The 19,646-nt window shown below is 47.2% G+C and overlaps 1 protein-coding gene across 1 annotated transcript in view; it reads left to right on the forward strand.

Annotated features, from left to right (window-relative positions):
• ARHGAP20 (Rho GTPase activating protein 20) overlaps nucleotides 1-19,646 on the forward strand; it is a 281,646-nt gene that overhangs the window by 167,289 nt on the left and 94,711 nt on the right. Inside the window, exons 5-7 of the mRNA XM_069639712.1 lie at nucleotides 4,495-4,536; nucleotides 7,158-7,242; nucleotides 16,131-16,208. Of these exons, the coding sequence (XP_069495813.1) occupies nucleotides 4,495-4,536; nucleotides 7,158-7,242; nucleotides 16,131-16,208 (205 nt within the window). The remainder of the gene's footprint in view (nucleotides 1-4,494; nucleotides 4,537-7,157; nucleotides 7,243-16,130; nucleotides 16,209-19,646) is intronic.

Below are 19,646 nucleotides of genomic sequence, written 5' to 3' on the forward strand. Positions count from 1 at the left end.
AACAAATAGATTTTCTTCCTGATTGCCGCTTTTTTTTATTGATAAATACTGTACAAAAAATAGGTCCCAAATATATAAAAACGGGAGTGATTCTCAACCCCAGCGCCCATGTCTCTGAAGATGCCGGGAATGGAAGAAAGAAATGGCTGTGCAGTATTACCTGAAGCACATACCATGCATGCAGTCTCATTTCAGAAGAAGAGTGTAAACATCTCTAGGGGGCCAAGTGTGTTTCCTGCCCCCTTTGCTATAGGAGTAACGAGGCACTACCCCTGGATGTCCCTGCGCCTTCGGCACCAGAGATTCTGAGGCTGGGCTGCCTGAGCGGTATACTTCTTCCCATTTTATGCCTCTTGCTCAGGCCTGAACCAGCAGGTGCCTCAGCCACTTGTCAGGGTGAAAAGTCCAGTTTTCACCCCGAGTGTCTGTGTGTTTGTGTGTTTGGTCAGGTAGCACACACAATGCTCACCAGAATCTCCCCTTGCTGCCTGCCTGTGCTGCTTGATGGCAGTAGCAGACTGCCAGCCCAGGAGTGATGTGTTCCCCCAAAGGTGAGGCCCTCGCCCCATGCCTTATGAACCCACTGGCCACGCCCCAAACCCACCCCCCCCAGCCATCACCCGTTATCATTGGGCTGGGCGTCAAAGACTGCTTCACTCTGATTGGTTTGAGGTCAACACAAATGTTCTATGGGAACGTTTAGGTTTGTAATTTTTTTGGGCTGTGTGGCATTGTTAGTCACCAGATGACCCCGGGACCCCACTGTTCCATTTCAAGGTGCCCTTTTCCAAATCATTGATATCCGATGCCAAAATCCAATTTGTCGATTGAAATTGACAAAGCCACAGCCCTCACATAGTATTAGTGTGTTAAAGGCAAGCCCAGGGCCAGGACAGTTCTGATATGATAGTTTATTTATATAGCGCCTATACACAATGTGTTTCAAAGCGCTTGAAGGCAAGGGAGGGAACAAGGGAAAAACAATGACATTCATACAAGGCCTTGAACAAATAGAATGTGAAATAACTATTGTACTCGGCCTGACGACATTTAAGATAGTTCAGGAGCTAATAGATGGCGAAGGGAGAGGGGGAGTGGGAAGGAAATGGAAACAGACACGTGACTACTGTACTAGGCCTGACAACATTTCTGGTAGAGCCAGAAAAAAACAAAAGGTGAGGGAGAGGGGTGCAGAAAGGGAGGGATGAACAAAACAAGCGACTAAGGTACTAGGCCTGATGACATTTCAGATAGTACTGGAGGGGGGTGGGAGGAAAAAACAAGTATGGGGATGGGGAGGAGACAAAAAAGGTTGCTACTAAGTGCAAGGACAATTCTGGTGGAGCAAGTGCATAGAAGATAGTAAAGAGGGAAAGAGATAGGAGAAGTGAGAGGAGGAAAGAACAGAGAATAAGCATAGAAGAGAAGAGTGGAGAAGCAAGAGGAGAGAGAGAGAATACAATTGTAGTAGTCAGTAGTGACACATAATGTTGCGAGAGAAAGGCAAACCAGGATTCCAGATGAGATGGGAACAACAAGATTCTAGTCAATGAAGAGTCAAGTCAATGAAGTCCATATAAGTAAAAGCCAAGTATGGGCCACTAGGCGGTGAAGGTGCAACCAGAACTTATCAGGACAGACTCCTGCAGAGGTAAGATGAAGTGGAGGGGGTGGGGGTGGAGGAGAGGGCAGAAAGGGGGGAAGCAGGGTAGGAGAATCAGGCTAAACAAATAACACTTGGATGCGAGAGTTGTGTTCTGGTAACATGGTGCTATGGTCGCCCTAAACGTTGTGTGCTCGGAATTCTGCTTTCACATCACTATCTCACTCATGCTCGTGCTGCTCAGTGTTTACATTTTTTTATACAATTTTAGATTATGGTGAATTCATTACTTTTCACAGCCTCACACAAGATGACTGTCGACATTTTGGGCCCGATTTGTTATTTTTTGCAGTCTTCAAAGTGACTTTGCGCTGCTGAAAAGAGACTTTGCACTGTCGACACAAACCCCGATTCATGGAACTGTGCAAAGTGTATTTGTGCAATGCAGAGCCCGTGCAAAGTCAGGAGTGACTTTGTACGGACTCTGCACTGCAAACATACACTTTGCACAGTTCCATGAATCAGGGTGTGTGGTGGCAGTGCAAAGTCACTTTTCAGCAGTGCAAATTCACTTTGAACTGTGAAAAAATGTTCATGAATCGGGCACATGTTTATCTGAAAGGGGACATATGAAATGCGTTGCAGAAAGCGTTGTCTGTTTGTACGCTGATGGAGGTGTTGCACTTGTGCTGTGCCTGGGGTGGGGGGAGGTGCTGAACGAGGCACAGGGTAAGGAACACATGTGCGATAGCTGCACCCTCCACCACCAGCGAGCCTAGGAAGCAAGTTGTGCTCCCTTGTGTGTGCGGAAGAGACCTTCTCTCCTCATTCCGCGGGACTCCATCATGACTTGCAGAGGCGTTCTGGTGTGCAAGCTTTCCCTCTGGTTCCTGTGGCTGCCTTGCAGCTGAGGCAGAAGGCCTGCTCCGTTAGGTGAGAGCGGACTGTGTTGCCAAAACAACTCTCGCATCGGTCGCGGGAGGGGCGGGGGGGGGTTGGGGAGCAAAGGAAGATGGGGAAATAACCCTTTTATGCTTTTCAGAAAGCAGGAAATGACGTCCAGTGACGGAGCATGTTGCAGCTGGTGTTTGTGCTGAGAAGTTAGTAGAGCGGCAGTTCTCGATCAGTTTAACAGAGTTTTTGGTTGCAATGTGTTGTGTGTTGTACAAGTGTTGCCATGTCCCCGAGGTTTTTCCTAGCTTCTTGGTTCTAGAAAGTGTACGCAGTGACCAAGACGGGCATCGCAAGGAGGAAATTAACCCCCTATAAGAGGGAAGTACCCTCCAATCCATTGCACTGTGGGGGAACTTCACAATAGGGAAATGGGGAAGCACCCTCATTCCACCTCCTCCTAGTAGCAGGGAACTTCACAATAGGGAAGTGCCCTCATTCCACCGCCTCCTGGTAGCAGGGAACTTCACAATAGGGAAGCAAGCTCATTCCACCGCCTCCTGGTAGCAGGGAACTTCACAATAGGGAAGCGAGCTCATTCCACCGCCTCCTGGTAGCAGGGAACTTCACAATAGGGAAGCGCCCTCATTCCACCACCTCGTAGCAGGGAACTTCACAATAGGGAAGGGCCCTCATTCCACCGCCTCCTGGTAGCAGGGAACTTCACAATAGGGAAGCGCCCTCATTCCACCGCCTCCTGGTAGCAGGGAACTTCACAATAGGGAAGCGCCCTCATTCCACCGCCTCCTGGTAGCAGGGAACTTCACAATAGGGAAGCGCCCTCATTCCACCGCCTCCTGGTAGCAGGGAACTTCACAATAGGGAAGCGCCCTCATTCCACCGCCTCCAGGTGGCAGGGAACTTCACAATAGGGAAGCACCCTGATTCCACCTCCTCCTGGTGGCAGGGAACTTCACAATTGGGAAGCGCCCTGATTCCACCGCCTCCTGGTAGCAGGGAACTTCACAATAGGGAAGCGCCCTCATTCCACCGCCTCCTGGTAGCAGGGAACTTCACAATAGGGAAGCGCCCTCATTCCACCGCCTCCTGGTAGCAGGGAACTTCACAATAGGGAAGCGCCCTGATTCCACCTCCTCCTGGTGGCAGGGAACTTCACAATAGGGAAGCGCCCTGATTCCACTGCCTCCTGGTAGCAGGGAACTTCACAATAGGGAAGCGCCCTGATTCCACCGCCTCCTGGTAGCAGGGAACTTCACAATAGGGAAGCGCCCTCATTCCACCGCCTCCTGGTAGCAGGGAACTTCACAATAGGGAAGCGCCCTCATTCCACCTCCTCCTGGTAGCAGGGAACTTCACAATAGGGAAGCGCCCTCATTCCACCGCCTCCTGGTAGCAGAGAACTTCACAATAGGGAAGCGCCCTCATTCCACCGCCTCCTGGTAGCAGGGAACTTCACAATAGGGAAGCGCCCTCATTCCACCGCCTCCTGGTAGCAGGGAACTTCACAATAGGGAAGGGCCCTCATTCCACCACCTCCTGGTAGCAGGGAACTTCACAATAGGGAAGCCCCCACAATCCACTGCCACCTGGTAGCAGGGAACTTAACAGTAGGGATGCGTCCCCCAATCCATTGACTTGTGGTAGCAGGGAACTTGACAATAGGGAAGCACCCTCATACCCCTGCCACCTGGTAGCAGGGAACTTGACAATAGGGAAGCGCCCTCATTCCACCGCCTCCTGGTAGCAGGGAACTTGACAATAGGGAAGCACCCTCATTCCACCGCCTCCTGGTAGCAGGGAACTGGACAATGGGGAAGCACCCTCATTCCACCGCCTCCTGGTAGCAGGGAACTGGACAATGGGGAAGTGCGTTCACTCCATTGCACTGCAGCAGCAGCAGCAGGGAACATGGCTTGTGTTGACTCGATACCTTCCTTTTCATGTTCAATGATGCCTTGTTATCTTTCTCATCTCTACAGTTCTCCGGAGCAGAAGGAGAAATGGCTTTCTTCCCTTCTCAGGTAGGTTTTCTTCCTTCGATTAAAGCGTGATCTCTAGAAGGGAAAGACGCGCAAGGGCCATGACGATTGAAACTGATGGGACTAGCAAGAATAGCCTGAAACGAGAAGCCGCCATGAGGGTGCCATGTTGCATGCTGAATGTGTCCTCCGGTTCTTGCAGCGGCATTCGTTGGAGCGCCTGCTGTGTATCATTTCAACACTTGTATGGTGTTCTTTGCTATGTTCCATGAGTTCGAGTTTCAAATGGCAACTCCTTTCAATTTCATGCAATAGTCCCTTTTGCTGTGTTTCTAACAAGGCACTGGTCGCACCCTTCTTCAATACCCGGGCGAAAAAATGCACAATTATCTGCTCACTATTTAGAGTTCAGTAATCGAGTAAAAGTGTGTGTTTTACGCTCCCAACATCTCGAGACTAAGTCAAAAATGGCTTTTAATGAGTCCACCATACATATGCATATGTTTTCCTTGCGTAGCAGATCAGAATATGTCATGCAGGGAGGCGGGACACTAAATGGAGTTCTGTAAAGACCTCTCTCCAGGATACGGTTGTGTTATTGGCTTGGGGTTCGCTGTTTAGCGTCCGTGGCACCAGTGGCCCTGGGATGAATATCGGTTTCCAAACCATCAATCTGCCCCACACCTCTAGTACACCATAAGGGATCCGAACAGATTGGAAACATACGTCATTTATAAACATCCTTTTTCGATTTCTGCTGATTAGCCGCACACATTTTCTGGAGGTTTATCTGCCATCATTCAATTTCTTTTAAAAATGTTTTTTTTAAAAACAGGCGAGCGCACACCCACTGTTGGGATGGTTGAATTCCTCACGGCTGTTTCTCCCTCCCTCCTGCCATGTTGATCTGTGGGGCTCACTGCGAGGCTGACCCCACCCCTCTTTACCATACTGCAGTCTCATTTGTTGTGTGGCTGTACCTCCACCCCAGTATCTGTGGTGGCTCATGCCAAACCTATCAGTCTACGTGACCTGCTTGGGACGTTTACCGAAGGTGGGCAGGAGTGCAGTGTCTAGCAATGGTTCTTATGCCCACTTGACCAGTGCACGTCCATTCCAGCTCAGCGCCAGCTGAGAGGCATTGGCAGAGCTTTAATCAGATCTCATGTCAGAGCTCCACTCCACCAGCTTGCCCTGTGTTGGGCCTGGCGGGGTGTGTGCCAGTCTGGTGAATTGCAATTTCCATCTGCCCACCTGGCTGCCTTCAGTGCCCTGTGGCTACATGACCATGCCTGTGTATGGACTGGCAATGCATGACTGGCCATGGGAAGGCATATAGACGTGTACATGGATGCATTAAAGGGAATCCTGCATCGAAGGAAGTCTCTGCTTTCATGGATTTACCCAAAACTTCAGATTAAACTAGATCGAAAGGATCAAGTTAGCCAAGGACTATGCGTTAACTTTCAATTCAAATTGCTTTAAACGGATCACGAGGCACTGTAAATGGCAGCATGAAAGATCCCAAGGAATCCTTAAGGGCCTAACGGAAGATCCACTGATGGCCCTAGCCAGGATTGAGTCTCACGTGGGAGGCGCATCGGTACCGTGATGGTGTCACTTTGAAAGGTCACACTAGGTGCGGTGAAACCAGTTACCAAAATGAACCTGCTATTTGCGTACAGACCCTTGAACACTAATTCCTGCCAAAAAATGGCCCAACATGAAAATGAAGACCAAAGGAGAATAACTCTGCAGTTGGGCCCTTCCTTTGGAACAGCGCTCCCAGAGAACTGACATTCCTGCCCTAGCTTCCCACCCTTTCCCCCCATCTTCACTCCAGCCATGTTCTTGGGACCCAAAGTGTCAAGGTATGCATACAGCACAAAAAATAAGAAAAACTATCTTGGACATAATCTGCCAGCAAACATATCTTGAAAGGTCAAAATGGGTGGGATCGACACTGGTAATCTTTGTCAGTGCTTTTTATTTTTTTATTTTTTTTACCAGCCAATCTGAACTCTCGCAGTCATCCTGTAACGCGATCACTTGCAGGGCTTGATACGATGCACTATTACATTTCTAGAGCTAAGGAATTGCTAAAGTTTCACTCTCTTGAGCTCGAAAGAACTGCATACCTGTGAAAACATGGCCAAATGCTCCACCCACAAGCCTGTCAGAACTATACTGCACTCATCATCCCTAATAAGGGGGACACCAGGCCTGTAGTTGTCCTGACAGCCTTGCACAATGTCTGGCTTTGGCTGATTTAATCTACATGTAAAGTAACACTGCCCTCTTGGACAAAGACAATTTCCTGGGCTAATTTGCATACCCACAATGCATTGCTGTTCTGGCTCACAACTGGAGGTGAACTCCAAGCGTACTGCGGAAAATGCGACTTGGCTCAAATGGACTTTGCTACTTTATATACATATAATTAGAGAAACAAGGGGGTGGGAGTTTGGTCGAGGGGGGTGGCAATATGGGGGGTTCCCCTCATTATAAGGAAGGGATAGTTGCGACCAAAATAAATATTGTGAGAATGTTGTAGGTGAAATGACATAGAACCAAGCTGGGCTTACTTCTTACTTAACTGGAAATATCGGGGGATGTTTTAAAAAAAAAAACACGAATAACCCTTGACTCCTTTTATTCCACAGCCGCATCATGGGGGAGAAACAAAATGACCACCCAAAGAGCCTCTCTCTGAAGATTTTTGCAAAGGATATTGGCAATGGCGCTCACGTAAGTCGTTCTCTAATGAACTTGTTGACTAGGTCAGAGTATTAGAATGCATTATAGTGACGGTTCCGACACCATCGCAAAGGACTTTGATGCCATGGGCCCCATTACTGAATTTCCTGCGGCTGCAATGGCGCCCAGAGGGGCCACCAGCTCTGGAGGTGGAAAGGGCCCTCGCAGCCCATTTGACTGCAGTATTCCAGTGTACTCCAGCTGCCAGTGGTGGGTCTATGTGATGCTCTAGTTATGCCCTTCCATCCCAGGGGCACAACAGGGCACAGCAGCCCCATTGACAGCAGTATTCGCCATTGCTGCCAGAGCTCTAGTGTAGTCCAGTGTTGGGGCTATGATGCCCCTGCCCCAATGCCAGGGGCACAACCGGGCCCAGCAGCCCAATTGTACCCTTCCGGAGGAAGTGCATTGCTGTCAATAGGACCCATCCAGTGGGGGGGGGAGGTGCATTGCTGTCAATAGGACCCATCCAGGGGGAGGTGCATTGCTGTCAATAGGACCCATCCAGGGGGAGGTGCAGTGCTGTCAATAGGACCCATCCAGGGGGAGGTGCAGTGCTGTCAATAGGACCCATCCAGGGGGAGGTGCAATGCTGTCAATAGGACCCATCCAGGGGGAGGTGCAGTGCTGTCAATTGGACCCATCTAGGGGGAGATGCAGTGCTGTCAATAGGACCCATCCAGGGGGAGATGCAGTGCTGTCAATTGGACCCATCCAGGGGGAGGTGCAGTGCTGTCAATAGGACCCATCCAGGGGGAGGTGCAGTGCTGTCAATAGGACCCATCCAGGGGGAGGTGCAGTGCTGTCAATTGGACCCATCCAGGGGGAGGTGCATTGCTGTCAATTGGACCCATCCAGCGGGAGATGCAGTGCTGTCAATTGGACCCATCCAGGGGGAGGTGCAATGCTGTCAATAGCACCCATCCAGGGGGAGGTGCAGTGCTGTCAATTGGACCCATCTAGGGGGAGATGCAGTACTGTCAATTGGACCCATCCAGTGAGCATGTGCAATGATGTCAATTGGGCCCATACAGAGAGAGGTGCAATGCTGTCATTTTGGACCCATCCAGTGGGAGGTGCAATGCTGTCAACTGGGTCCATCCAGTGTGAGGTGCAATGCTGTCAACTGGGTCCATCCAGTGTGAGGTGCAATGCTGTCAACTGGGTCCATCCAGTGTGCGGTGGAATTCTGTTAATTGGATTAATCCAATGGGAAGGTTCAATGCTGTTAATTTGACCCATCCAGTGTCGGGTGCAATGCAGCTAATTTGATTAATACAGTGGGAAGGTTCAATGCTATTAATTTGACCCATCCAGTGAGACATTCATCATTGATGTCAATGGGACCCACCCAGTGGCAGGTGCAAAGCTGTCAATAGTAGTTCAAGAGGACAGTCCGTGATTGGGAAAATGAATCTTAAAATGGTGGGAAACGAATTGTCAGACACAACATAGAAGTCACCTATGGATTGTTGGCCTATGCTCCCTATGGCGTTCAGAGCACTGTTCTCACATAGCAAGTGCCGGGGACATGGTGAGAGCAAGCACCCCCCATCTGATGTGTGTTTGCAGCGGCCATTTTAAGAGTTCATTGTGATGGATTTCCTCTCGAATGGCCATTAGTGGAAAGGTAACACAGTATTTGAAAACAGGCGCCTGTTACATGGGATACCGATTTCAATGTTTGCCTTGGTCAGAGATGGCGGTCCTCCAGCGTTCGGCCAAATCTTCCCCAATCGGCGTAGCGCGGATCTCGGGGAACTGGTGGTCGCGTCCATGGCCGGGCCTGCCAGGCGGTGAGTCATTCCGCACGGGCTGTTTGGTCTGACAGGCAGCTGCCTCGATGTAGCTGCTTTTGGGCACTGTGAGGCGAGCGGCAGATGGGAGCGTCGCGATCCAAGCACGGCGCACGTTCCCGCTCCCCTGCGGGAGACCGGCGTTCCTTCATTGCAAACATGCAATGGGGTGCAAAATAGTATATTCTCTCGCCGCTCGCGGCAGAACAGATTGAAAGGCACTGACCTAGTCTTGAGCAGCAGATGTCATTGCTTCAGGGACATTCTGCATCGCTGACGGTGCCAGGATCCAAGATCGCCCAGGGCGATGCGGCGTGTACTTGAATGTCAGCATCCCGTGCCCGCTGCTGCAGAGCACCGATCTCACACGACTCGCCCCGTTACTATTTACCTACCTTCCTCCAAGGGCACCAACGCCCTGACTGCCTTCCTGGGTACTGCCATTTTAGGGCATGTCTCCAAAAACGCAGCATACATTACATTCAAGAGAAATGTGTGTTCAAATATACCAACCTCTTATCGTAATAGCGAAGCCCGACTTGAAATGGAAATGGAATCTCTGTGCTTTTTGGGTGAAGGAAGAGATGTGGTCTCGTTTTTAAATTCCTGGTCTTGGACCAGGATTTTGCATTTTTGAAAAATATGGATGTCCATCTTGGCAAACTGCCTTTTCTCCGTTTGCCTCAACTATTAGATACAGGCCCGCCTGATGATATGCCGGGGCCCTTTTCAACACATGATCGTTGGGGCGGGGTGGGGGGTGAGCTTTGCTTAGAGTGGAAAACAGTCTGAGGCACCTGTGTGGTGCATACATTATAATGGAGACAAAGAAATAAAGCCGGGGTTAAAAGTCGCAGATTATCTCGAGACGGCCAGCCAGCAGAGAGCTGAACACTAAATGCCCACTGAAAGCTACAAATCCTTCTTTGTCAGCAAGTGGCGTACGTGGAGGGCCAGTGCTTGTTTAAAGGGAACGAGGTGATAACATTTCTGTGTAGACCGAGAGAAGTGACGGCTGGAAGGGCTCCAGCAAATGAATCTTGTAAGCCAAGTGCTGTAAAGCGCACATTTAAAGCCCCACACCGAAAGTAATATATTTCTGTGTTGAGTGCTATGAGAGACTGCTGACCGGCAACATCGGAGCAGTTGCTGGGGGGCACCTAAAGCTCGAGGCCCCTTTCAACTGAAAAAGTTGAAAGGCCCTGATGCCGTTCTTGATTAGATTTATGCCTGGGGACCATAAACGTGTTATGTGGCCAGCATCTCCTGTTTGAGGTGCCCCTTCTTCATAAAACGGTCCCTTTAAAGCAGGGCCCGGCTCTCTGTGGAGCCAGCTGTGCGCATATCTCCATTGTGTAGTGGCTGTGTCAGATCGGATGGATGGCTACTGTCTTTCTGCAATCATCTGAAAGGAAAGATGTTTGCCTTTCATCTATTTTTAGAAAGTAAATATTGACTGTATTAGATTGGAGTCCCCTTTCAGCAATTTGATTATTTGTTCAGAAATAGGTGAAATATTAACAGGAGTCTATGGTTATTGTCAAAGCTCTGCTTGAGCGAGTCTTCCAGCCCAGCTGTGTAGTAATGACATCTAATTTCAGAAGTGCCTTTTTTTCCATAGTTGACTCTTTCATAGTTGTTGCGCAGCGCATGCTAGTACCAAGTCTTCCCATATTGTACCGAAGGCCGGACCTCGGCTTTACACACCTAGACTGGAAGGGCGTGACAGAGGCTTCTATGTTCAGACGATGACGTGGAATTCATCTCCATTCATGATTTCCTGATTGAATCCAGAAAATAACATTTATATCCCATAACCCACAGAACTAGGAACAGCACCCACACCATCGCAAAAATAGTAATTGCAATCCAAATGGACAACGTTCTAACATTAGAACCACAAGTCAACACAATAATCAACAGATGTTTTTTCCTCCTACACTCGGTAAAAAGAAACCTACCATTCCTGTCCTTCACCCATAAGACACTGACAATCATCGCCCTCATCATGTCACAAATTGACTACGCCAAAAGCCTCTGCCTCGGAATGCCAGAGCACCTACTGAAGAAACTGCAATGTATCCAAAACGTAGCAGCCAGACTCCTCCTCAAACTATCACGAAGAGACCACATCACCCCAGCGCTAGAAATGTTACACTTGCTGCCAATGAAACAACTAATCACGTTCAAAACAATGTGCATAATGCACAACGCATAACATAACGCATAACGCATAATGCACAGAGCAACGCCAAGGAGCAGAATTCCTACAAAAGAAAATAACGATTTACCAAACAAGAACATTCCGATCAAGCAATGACATTTGCCTAGAACAAAAAACTTATACAAGGAATGTTAGGGGGTTCCTCTTTCTCTCACCTGGCAGCAACAACTTGGAACCCCCTCCTGAAAGACATACAAAATACAAAGGACCACTGAAAATTCAGGAAATACTAAAAAATGTTGCTCTTTGCCACACAACCAGAATGTATCCGGTGCCTACAAAGCCAAACCCCCTCACTCGGCTAAACCCAAAGGACAGAAACCGTTGCTAGAGACGAAGGAGCATTAAACACTAACACCCAACAGGACAGGGAGTGCTTAGAATTCATAGGGAGAGGACCACCGCGTAGGAGCTCAGGGAGATGATGCTAGGCAGAGCCCTCTTATGACCAAAAAGAAAAAAAAAGGATAACCTTCTCAATCTTAACCATGGGTCTGGGAGGCCCTCACCTCCTGTCCCTACCACGGATCACTAGACAGCCTCAGAGATAGTCCACCACCTCACGCAGAACCAGGTGAATGAACCCCAGAGGATTGCTCCAGCAGACAGCAAGGCCAAAGACACCCAAGGCAGATGCCCGAAAGAACGAGATAACCCCACTAACCCATCTACTGAAACCTCAACTCTCGGCACATGCCTCTCAAACGCTAAATAAACACAACCACTCTCCTGCACCGCAAACCACAAGCACTTCACTACTCTGAAACAACAAAACAAACCACACATAGTCTCGTAAAATAGCACATGGGAGCCCACAGATCCGGAAACTGCAAAATCACGCTCTACCTTTATCCCACTACACCCTACTAACCGTTCCTACCCTCTTAACTTTCAGACCCGCCAGTGCACCAGGACACCACTCCGGTGGTGATAGTGCATGGTATAAATATCCTTTAACATAACGTAACATTTCATTTATAATAGCCTGCATCGCTAGGTTTTGAATCGCCTGAGGGTGAATCCTGGAAACTATATTAGGCTGGCCATCCCTAGCGTACCTAGAACATGGCTTAAACCCAGATTAATTTCCCCCTCTGCTAGCTTTCATGCACCTGGGTAAAGCCACATCTGTGTCGCTGACAGGTGTTTTTGGTGGAGACTGGGCCAAAAGTGCACCTTTGTCATTTGAAGCTCTTACGCTCCGTGTTAAGCCATAATGGTTTGTTTGGTGGGCCGCACCATGTGGCAGCGGCCTGCCGCTCAGGCTATTGGGCCCAGTGCAGCTAGGGCCTCTAACGAGGATAGCTGGGTGTTACCATCCAATACTATCTGCAAAACTCACCATTTATAGCTTTCTCATCCCAGCTGTGTACCTGGTTCTTGTTTAATGGTTTCAAGGTAGACGCTAGGAGAGAAGCAGTGCTGTGGATTTTGAGACACCAGTCCCCCAGTGACACGAGCTCTGTGAATTTAGGTCGCAGATCCGCATGCCCGATCCAGATCAGGTAATGAATGTCTTGATCTAACGCACTGTCCCGTTCCAGCTACTCCCAGTGGTCCGAAGTCAGTTTCCGTTTCCCAGCTCCTGGATGGACTTTATGAAGGGTCAGAATCGTGACTTTGTAGCTGGTCAGAGCATTCAAAGAGTTTGTGGGTTTTCAGAGTTTGGTCTGTCCTTTTCTATGCATTGCTCTCCTTCTAGTTGGTCCCATTGGGCTGATTAGTTCGTCATTCTAGTGTCAGCCATTGTCCTCTGTCCGAGAGACCAGGGAGCCAGAGTGCCACTAGAGGCGCTGAGCTCCTGAAGGGAACCTATTCTCTCTCTTGGAAAGTCTTGCAGCAGAGAGATGTAGTCCGATGTCGTCGGAGTGGATGATTTGGAGGGCCTTCCAACACTATGAGAGAGAGAGATGGGATCCCTGAGAATGCATAAGATACTGGGATTGTGCTGTGCCCCACTTTTCTCTGCAGGAACACAGCAATCATCTGTCTGTATCTCAGCTGTGCAGTGCTTCTAGTTTTTGTCCAAATGTGTCCTTATGTAATGCTCCTGTTGAGCTCCTTTCCCAGGGCAACACTATACAGCCCACTTCCAGTAAGATCTGCAGCTTGGACTGCCACTCAGTGCGCCAGAGCACTACTCCTGCACTCTCACTGATCCAGTAACCAGTAAAAAACCCCAAGCCACTTTGACTGTTCAAAATGGAGATTTCAGTCATTGTATTACAACTTCTGACCCTCATTTACACTCAAAATCAGCAAAACTGCAATTATAGAACCAGTGGTCCATGGATGAATATCGATTTCTAAAACCATCAATCAGCCCCACACCTCTAGTACACCAGAAGGGATCTGAACAGATTAGAAACATAAAGCCATTATAAACCTCTATGTCCAATTTTGGGAACATGGACGGAACGGCAGGCTTATATCCACAAGGTCGTGGGTCGTTGGTTAGTTGCAACAGAGCGAAAATACAATTATTACCCAATGACATTCCAGTAAAGGTTGTTTAAAAAGTATCGACTTTATTATTATCACAACAGACATTTCTAGCACACTACAAAATACAACCCACCCTGTAAAGGAATGCAGAGGGCAGACCGTTTCAAGAAGGAAAAGGGATGCACTCTTGATACTGACAGGAGGGTAGTCAGTAAAGTAATTAATCGCAACAGTTCAAGGATATTTAATTGCAACACAGAGCGAGCAATGGGTCGTAAAATGTCACTAGGGGCCTTCGATGAAGGACCAAGAGGACAGAACCACAATGGACCTTGTGATTGTACAAGTTCTTGGTGCTCGACAGTGTAGAGTCGGTTTCAGGGCGCTTTGCAGCTTCTGCAACATGTTCAAGACATATGGTTATCAGGCAGCAGGCTGGCCTACACAGCCGCTCAGGGTCAGGAATTATTGTCTCAGTGCAGGTTGGCGGGTCTGAAGCACTGGCAGTCGGTTGCAGCTTGAGGGGCTCGACTGGCTCGAAAATGTCCTTTAAGGTGGATGTTGGTAGATTCTTGTCGATGCACTCCTCCTAGCCTCTTCACTGAGCTTGTGTCATCCTTTAAGGCAGACAGCCCAAAGCTGAGGAGAGTGCCTTGTCCTTAGTTTGGTTCAGAGACTCTGTGGCACTTCCCACCTAGGAAGCTTGCTGCAGAGCCTAGGCGGGCGCACTGTGTGCTGGTTGGGTACAGGTCCTGGAGCGGCTGGAGGATCGTCTGGATTCAGTATCTCCTTCTGTTCCCCGGGAGATGTTTAAGGGAGGGATCTTGTTTCCCTCTTGGATGTCCTGGCCTTCCTTAATTGGCGAAAAATGTATGGCAGACTGTGCCATCAGCCAGGGTCCATTGCAGAGTTCTTCTTGCCAAGTATTCAGGTGATCTGGCCAAAAGAGGGGCTCAGCCCGCTTTTAAAGCTGAATGGGCCACAGTGATTGGTTTAGGCTAAGCCTGCCTTAATGAACCAATCCTGGGTCCACACCAACAATATCCTGTATGCATGAGGTCATAACCAGAGTGCTTGGCAACAGAAAAGGTAAAGGGGTGAAAACATGTAATACTAAGTCCCACCCGTCTTCCTGTATGTGGTGGATCAAAGGGTCTCTCTGGTTAATTGAGCTCTCTGTGGTTCCTGATTAAAGTGGCGAGATCAGATTTTGGTTGCCGACAAACCACATATCGCCCCTTCTGAATGGGTTCCCCCCTGCACTACTGTAAACCGCTGTCCCAGACATGACAGGTCACTGCCATTGATACTGAGAGGCGAGAGCTGGCTTCAAGTTCACACAGTGCATATCGAAAGGGTGTTTGGGGTTTCCGGTCCTTTGTTAATCCTGCCTGTTTGAATTAACTCTGATTATTATGTGAGGCTGCCATAAGCAGCTAACAAAGGAAAGGGCAGATCCATGGAGCCTTTGTTAGTTCATTAGGCTGGCCATGGCAGGAGGAAGGGTTTGCCTTCCCCCTTCTGAGACACCTTGATATAATCTTGGCTGTCATGTTCCAACTAAATATGACAGGAGGACGGCGCCTGTAGGTGGTGTCCACCAAGAGTACACAGGTGTGTGTATGTTGTAGGGTGAGCATAAGAAAATGTGTGCGGATTAGTCCCATGTATTTTCCGGAGGTTGACCTGCCATCATTCCATTTCATTTGCCCCCGCAAGCACACACGCCCACCGTGCAGATGGTCGAATTCTTCTCAATCACTTTCCCTACTGCTTTTCACAGCCAGGTCGAAGGATACTGTTTTGGTCAAATACATGTTTTGTTTTTTAACACTATGGGCCGTGGCAACCTTTACTGCAATACCTTTACCTTGGTAGTGCGACCCGCTACAGGTCTTGTTATGCTGCATTCCATGAATATGCTGTGCTATAGTACTCCACTATGTATGTTTTTGAAGCTACAGTATTCTCTGCTGTTTTCTTATGTATGCTGTGTCCCTGTGCTATCTTATGTTTTCATTGGCTGTGTCATGCATTGCTATATCTCACTAGGATTTGCTCCAGCACTGAGAAACTTTGATGAAATATCAACTGACCTCTCGCACATCACTTTTGCATGCAGTGTCACATAATGAAGGGCTGTGTTATGCTTCTGTGAGACTCTCCACACATTGTCACCTCAACCTGACTGTAGGAGAGCAAACACCCCATCCCAACCCAGCCCATAGTAATTATTCATAGTACTAACTGAAGTTTATTTCCTATAATACAATGCCAAGCCACGGTCCTCTGGAAGCATAAGTCATTTTTTCAGCACTTCAAGCCATACCAATTGCAGGGGATGACTTTGCAAATGCCACATAAGATTTGAGCTTCTTTCATTTCTTACATTATTTCCTCTTTCTCCCCCACAGTCAAAGACTGTCACCATAACAAATGGTGAGACGGTGAGAGACGTCATCAGGCTGGCGCTGCAGCAGTTTGGAGTCACTGTAAGTACATGTAATGAGGCAGCGGGGCAACTTTCTAGACAATATCTGCCTAAGGTCCATAAGCATGATTCTTTCTGCAGTGATGTTTAGATTAATAATATGTGCTTGGAGAACCTGCATAGTCCAGAGCTTTAACATTTTCAGGGGCCTAGGTTGAATTCTACAAATAAGTATTGTGCATGAGTGTGGCGTTTGGACATATTGCTATTCTCTGGCAAAGCAGCCGCTTTATCACCACCCTTATGTATCTTCAAATTATCCCCAGATGCGGACAATGAAGCTGTCTTTTTTGGCGCTGTGTATCTTCTGGTTATTCATCTGGGATCATTATGCCTGCATGTGCGCAGGGCTTTTGGACTGAAAGTAACTTTATATCGGTGAGGCATATGTCCTTGTCAGAGCATTGGTGGACAGTTGCCTGGGAAGTGAGTAGTTGCAGGGGTTGTGGGTTCGAGTCTCTCAGCCACTGATATTGTATTAATCCCCTCTCCATTATTAATCATTTGTGCAAATATAAACGAGAAATATTTGGCCAAGAAAACCCGACAATACCCACAACATGCAATTGCTACATAAAAGAAATGTGTATGCTATAATATTTATTCTAGTTCAGCCTCTGCTCTAGCACCTTGAAGCATCCTATGTGCTAGATAGAATTGACAATAATGATCTCATACACAAATAACCCTACAGACTCAAAGAATATGAAAAAGTACTGTCGGCTGAAATATAGTAGGGCAATCTGGCAACATACTGTATTCCACGCACTCACACTTCAAATTTGATTGCACACAGGTTTTATACCTCATTTTTTCCATCATGGGCAGGTCGAATGTACAGCAAGAAGATAGGATCATAGCACACACGCCTCCTTCCATTGATGCAATTAATTCCAGGGCATACCTGTTCTGTAGGGTCATAAGCCTGATTGCCCTCGGTTCTTCCTTGATTGCATTAAATCCTTTAATTGTCGCATTGATTGTATCAGCTCCCATCTGGTGATTTGTAACCACTCTGCATTTGCTGCAGTGTGGAGTCCTGGCATCAATATTGATGTAAATATCATTGCCCTCTTGCTTAATAATCTATGCTCCCCTGGAATATCTTCATAGGCTGCTATTGACTTTGATGAGAAATAATTCTCCCACTTCAGCGAAAGAGGTTGAGCGATGTCTGCTTCCTCTGGTATTCATTCATTTTTGGGAACTCTTCAATATGAAGGTCACTTTGCAGAATCACTAATGCAGGAAAATGTATGACTACAATTTATTTATTTGCATTTTTAAAGTGCTCACACAGCCCGGGGCATATGTCTTAGTTGCGTATTTGTAACACGCTTAAAATACCCAGAGGTTTCTAAGTGCGGACCCGGGGATCAAACTTGTGTTGCTTCGTGTCGTCTTGTTTCGAAGGCCAGCACGTTGGCAATAGAACATATTCCTCCCCAATTCTTGGGCAACTGCATATAAGCTTTGGATCCACAAGCCCAATATCTGTCCATTAACAAGGCAGTTCCTCCATTCATTCCTGGTAATTCAAGTATATGCTTACCTCATTTTATTTTCTCCAACTAGAACCACACCCTTGTTCCTGAAGCATGTTGTCACATTATTTACTGGTATTATGGACACTGGTCCTGCTTCATTGTCAACCCATGTTAGTAGCTTAGAATACTTGGCCCATGACTTTAGGCATATGCCATTTACTATTTGAACTATGCTTACTGATTTCTTCTTCAATAAGTGTGTGGTGCAAGATAGCATTCCTTCTTCCCATCCTGTACTTGTGGCAACTCCTCCATATACCAATAGCTGAGGTATCTTCCAGAGTCCTGGTACTCCAGAAATACTGCAAAAATCAGAACATCCCATCCTCTTCATTTCAATAACCTTTATTTTTTCTCCAGTCAGGGATGGATATGTAAAAATCTTGCTCATACAGCCTATCTCTTTCTCCATCTTTTGCGTCTTTACATAAGCATCTTCAAATGGAAACGTTCTCCTTGATCGCTATCGTAGGGTTGCCCATCTTTGAATTGCCCTAAGATTGTGCATGCTGCTAGATGCATGAGGCACTTCACATTGTGTGCAGGTATTTCTCTTGCAATGAATGTTCTGGCTGCGTTCATGGCATAGGGAATGAGAGAACATACTTATCAGCTTTCAACTGATGTTATCTCTCTCCCACTTCCTTCATGTGCTGATACCATATGTTATTCTTTAAATGGGCCGAATTAGCAAGATGTACATTTATATTTTCATTATCTTCACCAGCATCCCTTTTAAGTCGAACAATTTGTTTAAGAAAATCAGGAAAGTTGCAACTCATGCTTTTGTTAGGGATTATAAGAAATGTTTCATTGTCTGGATCGACATTTTGTAACCATTATGTGTCTAAATGCCATAATAATAAGGAAGAAAAGACCATTCATAATTCAGAACAAAATCACAATTACAATTCCAGGAAAACTCATTGATTTTCTGGATGGTAGTGAGTCTTACATTTTTGAACCGTCCCATCTTATTTTAATTCGATGTTATTTTTTGTAAATCGCCCTTTTATATCAGAAACTGCATGATAATTGCAATAATGATTCTGAAAATAATAGGACTGTTTTTAAGATGGCCAAGAAATGTCACAATGTCCACGTGTCATTTTATCAGAGCTGGGTAAGACTGCAATGTATAGGTAAAAACAACATACAAGAATGGGTGCAATTTTGTTATGATTGGCAGCATAGAAGGTGCAATGTGCTCTTTTTCCTTTGGATCCGGTACATCAATAGATTGTCTCTTGTACCCATCTAAAATAGTTTTAGAATAGATTCAAGTCCATTGATTCCTTATTCTTGGTAACCCATCAGGACTTCCTGTGGGGAACTTCTTCACTTGCTTCACTGTCAGCAGATGCAGGAGGGTCGAAGGTGTTTCCTTTGAATGGTTTGATCTCGTGCAGGTGCAACCAGGATTGTCTTCCTTGTAGCTAGACAGCTGTGGGAGTAACTTCTTCCACTTTATATGGTCCCTCGAAACAGGGTTTATTTCAAGTGTGAACAAACGTTCGTACCAGCACCTCATCCCCTAGATATAAACTAGGTTGCTTCAATAGATTGTCAGGATCAATGGGTTGGCTGTCTCCTTTAATCCTCTTTGACCCCTCCCTCCGGTTCTTGATCTGTTGAGAAATAAGACACTAGCAGTCATATGTGCCAAATAATCATGCATCTCATCACCTAATGTCTTTGCTACACTGTGGACATCAGTTTCTAACCTAGTAGGAGGAGCATTAGGTATTCTCATACGGCATCCAATCACCAACTCATGAGGAGTTGGGTGGTGATCTGAGCCAGGCTAATTTCCCAGTGCATATAATACAAGGGGTAGGCAATGTAACCATCCCTTTGTTAAAGTGATCTTTATTTTTGCTATCCTCTTTTCA

This window comes from Ambystoma mexicanum, chromosome 7q (assembly GCF_040938575.1).
Source record: "Ambystoma mexicanum isolate Mex_15411 chromosome 7q, UKY_AmexF1_1, whole genome shotgun sequence".
Taxonomy (NCBI): Eukaryota; Metazoa; Chordata; class Amphibia; order Caudata; family Ambystomatidae; genus Ambystoma; species Ambystoma mexicanum.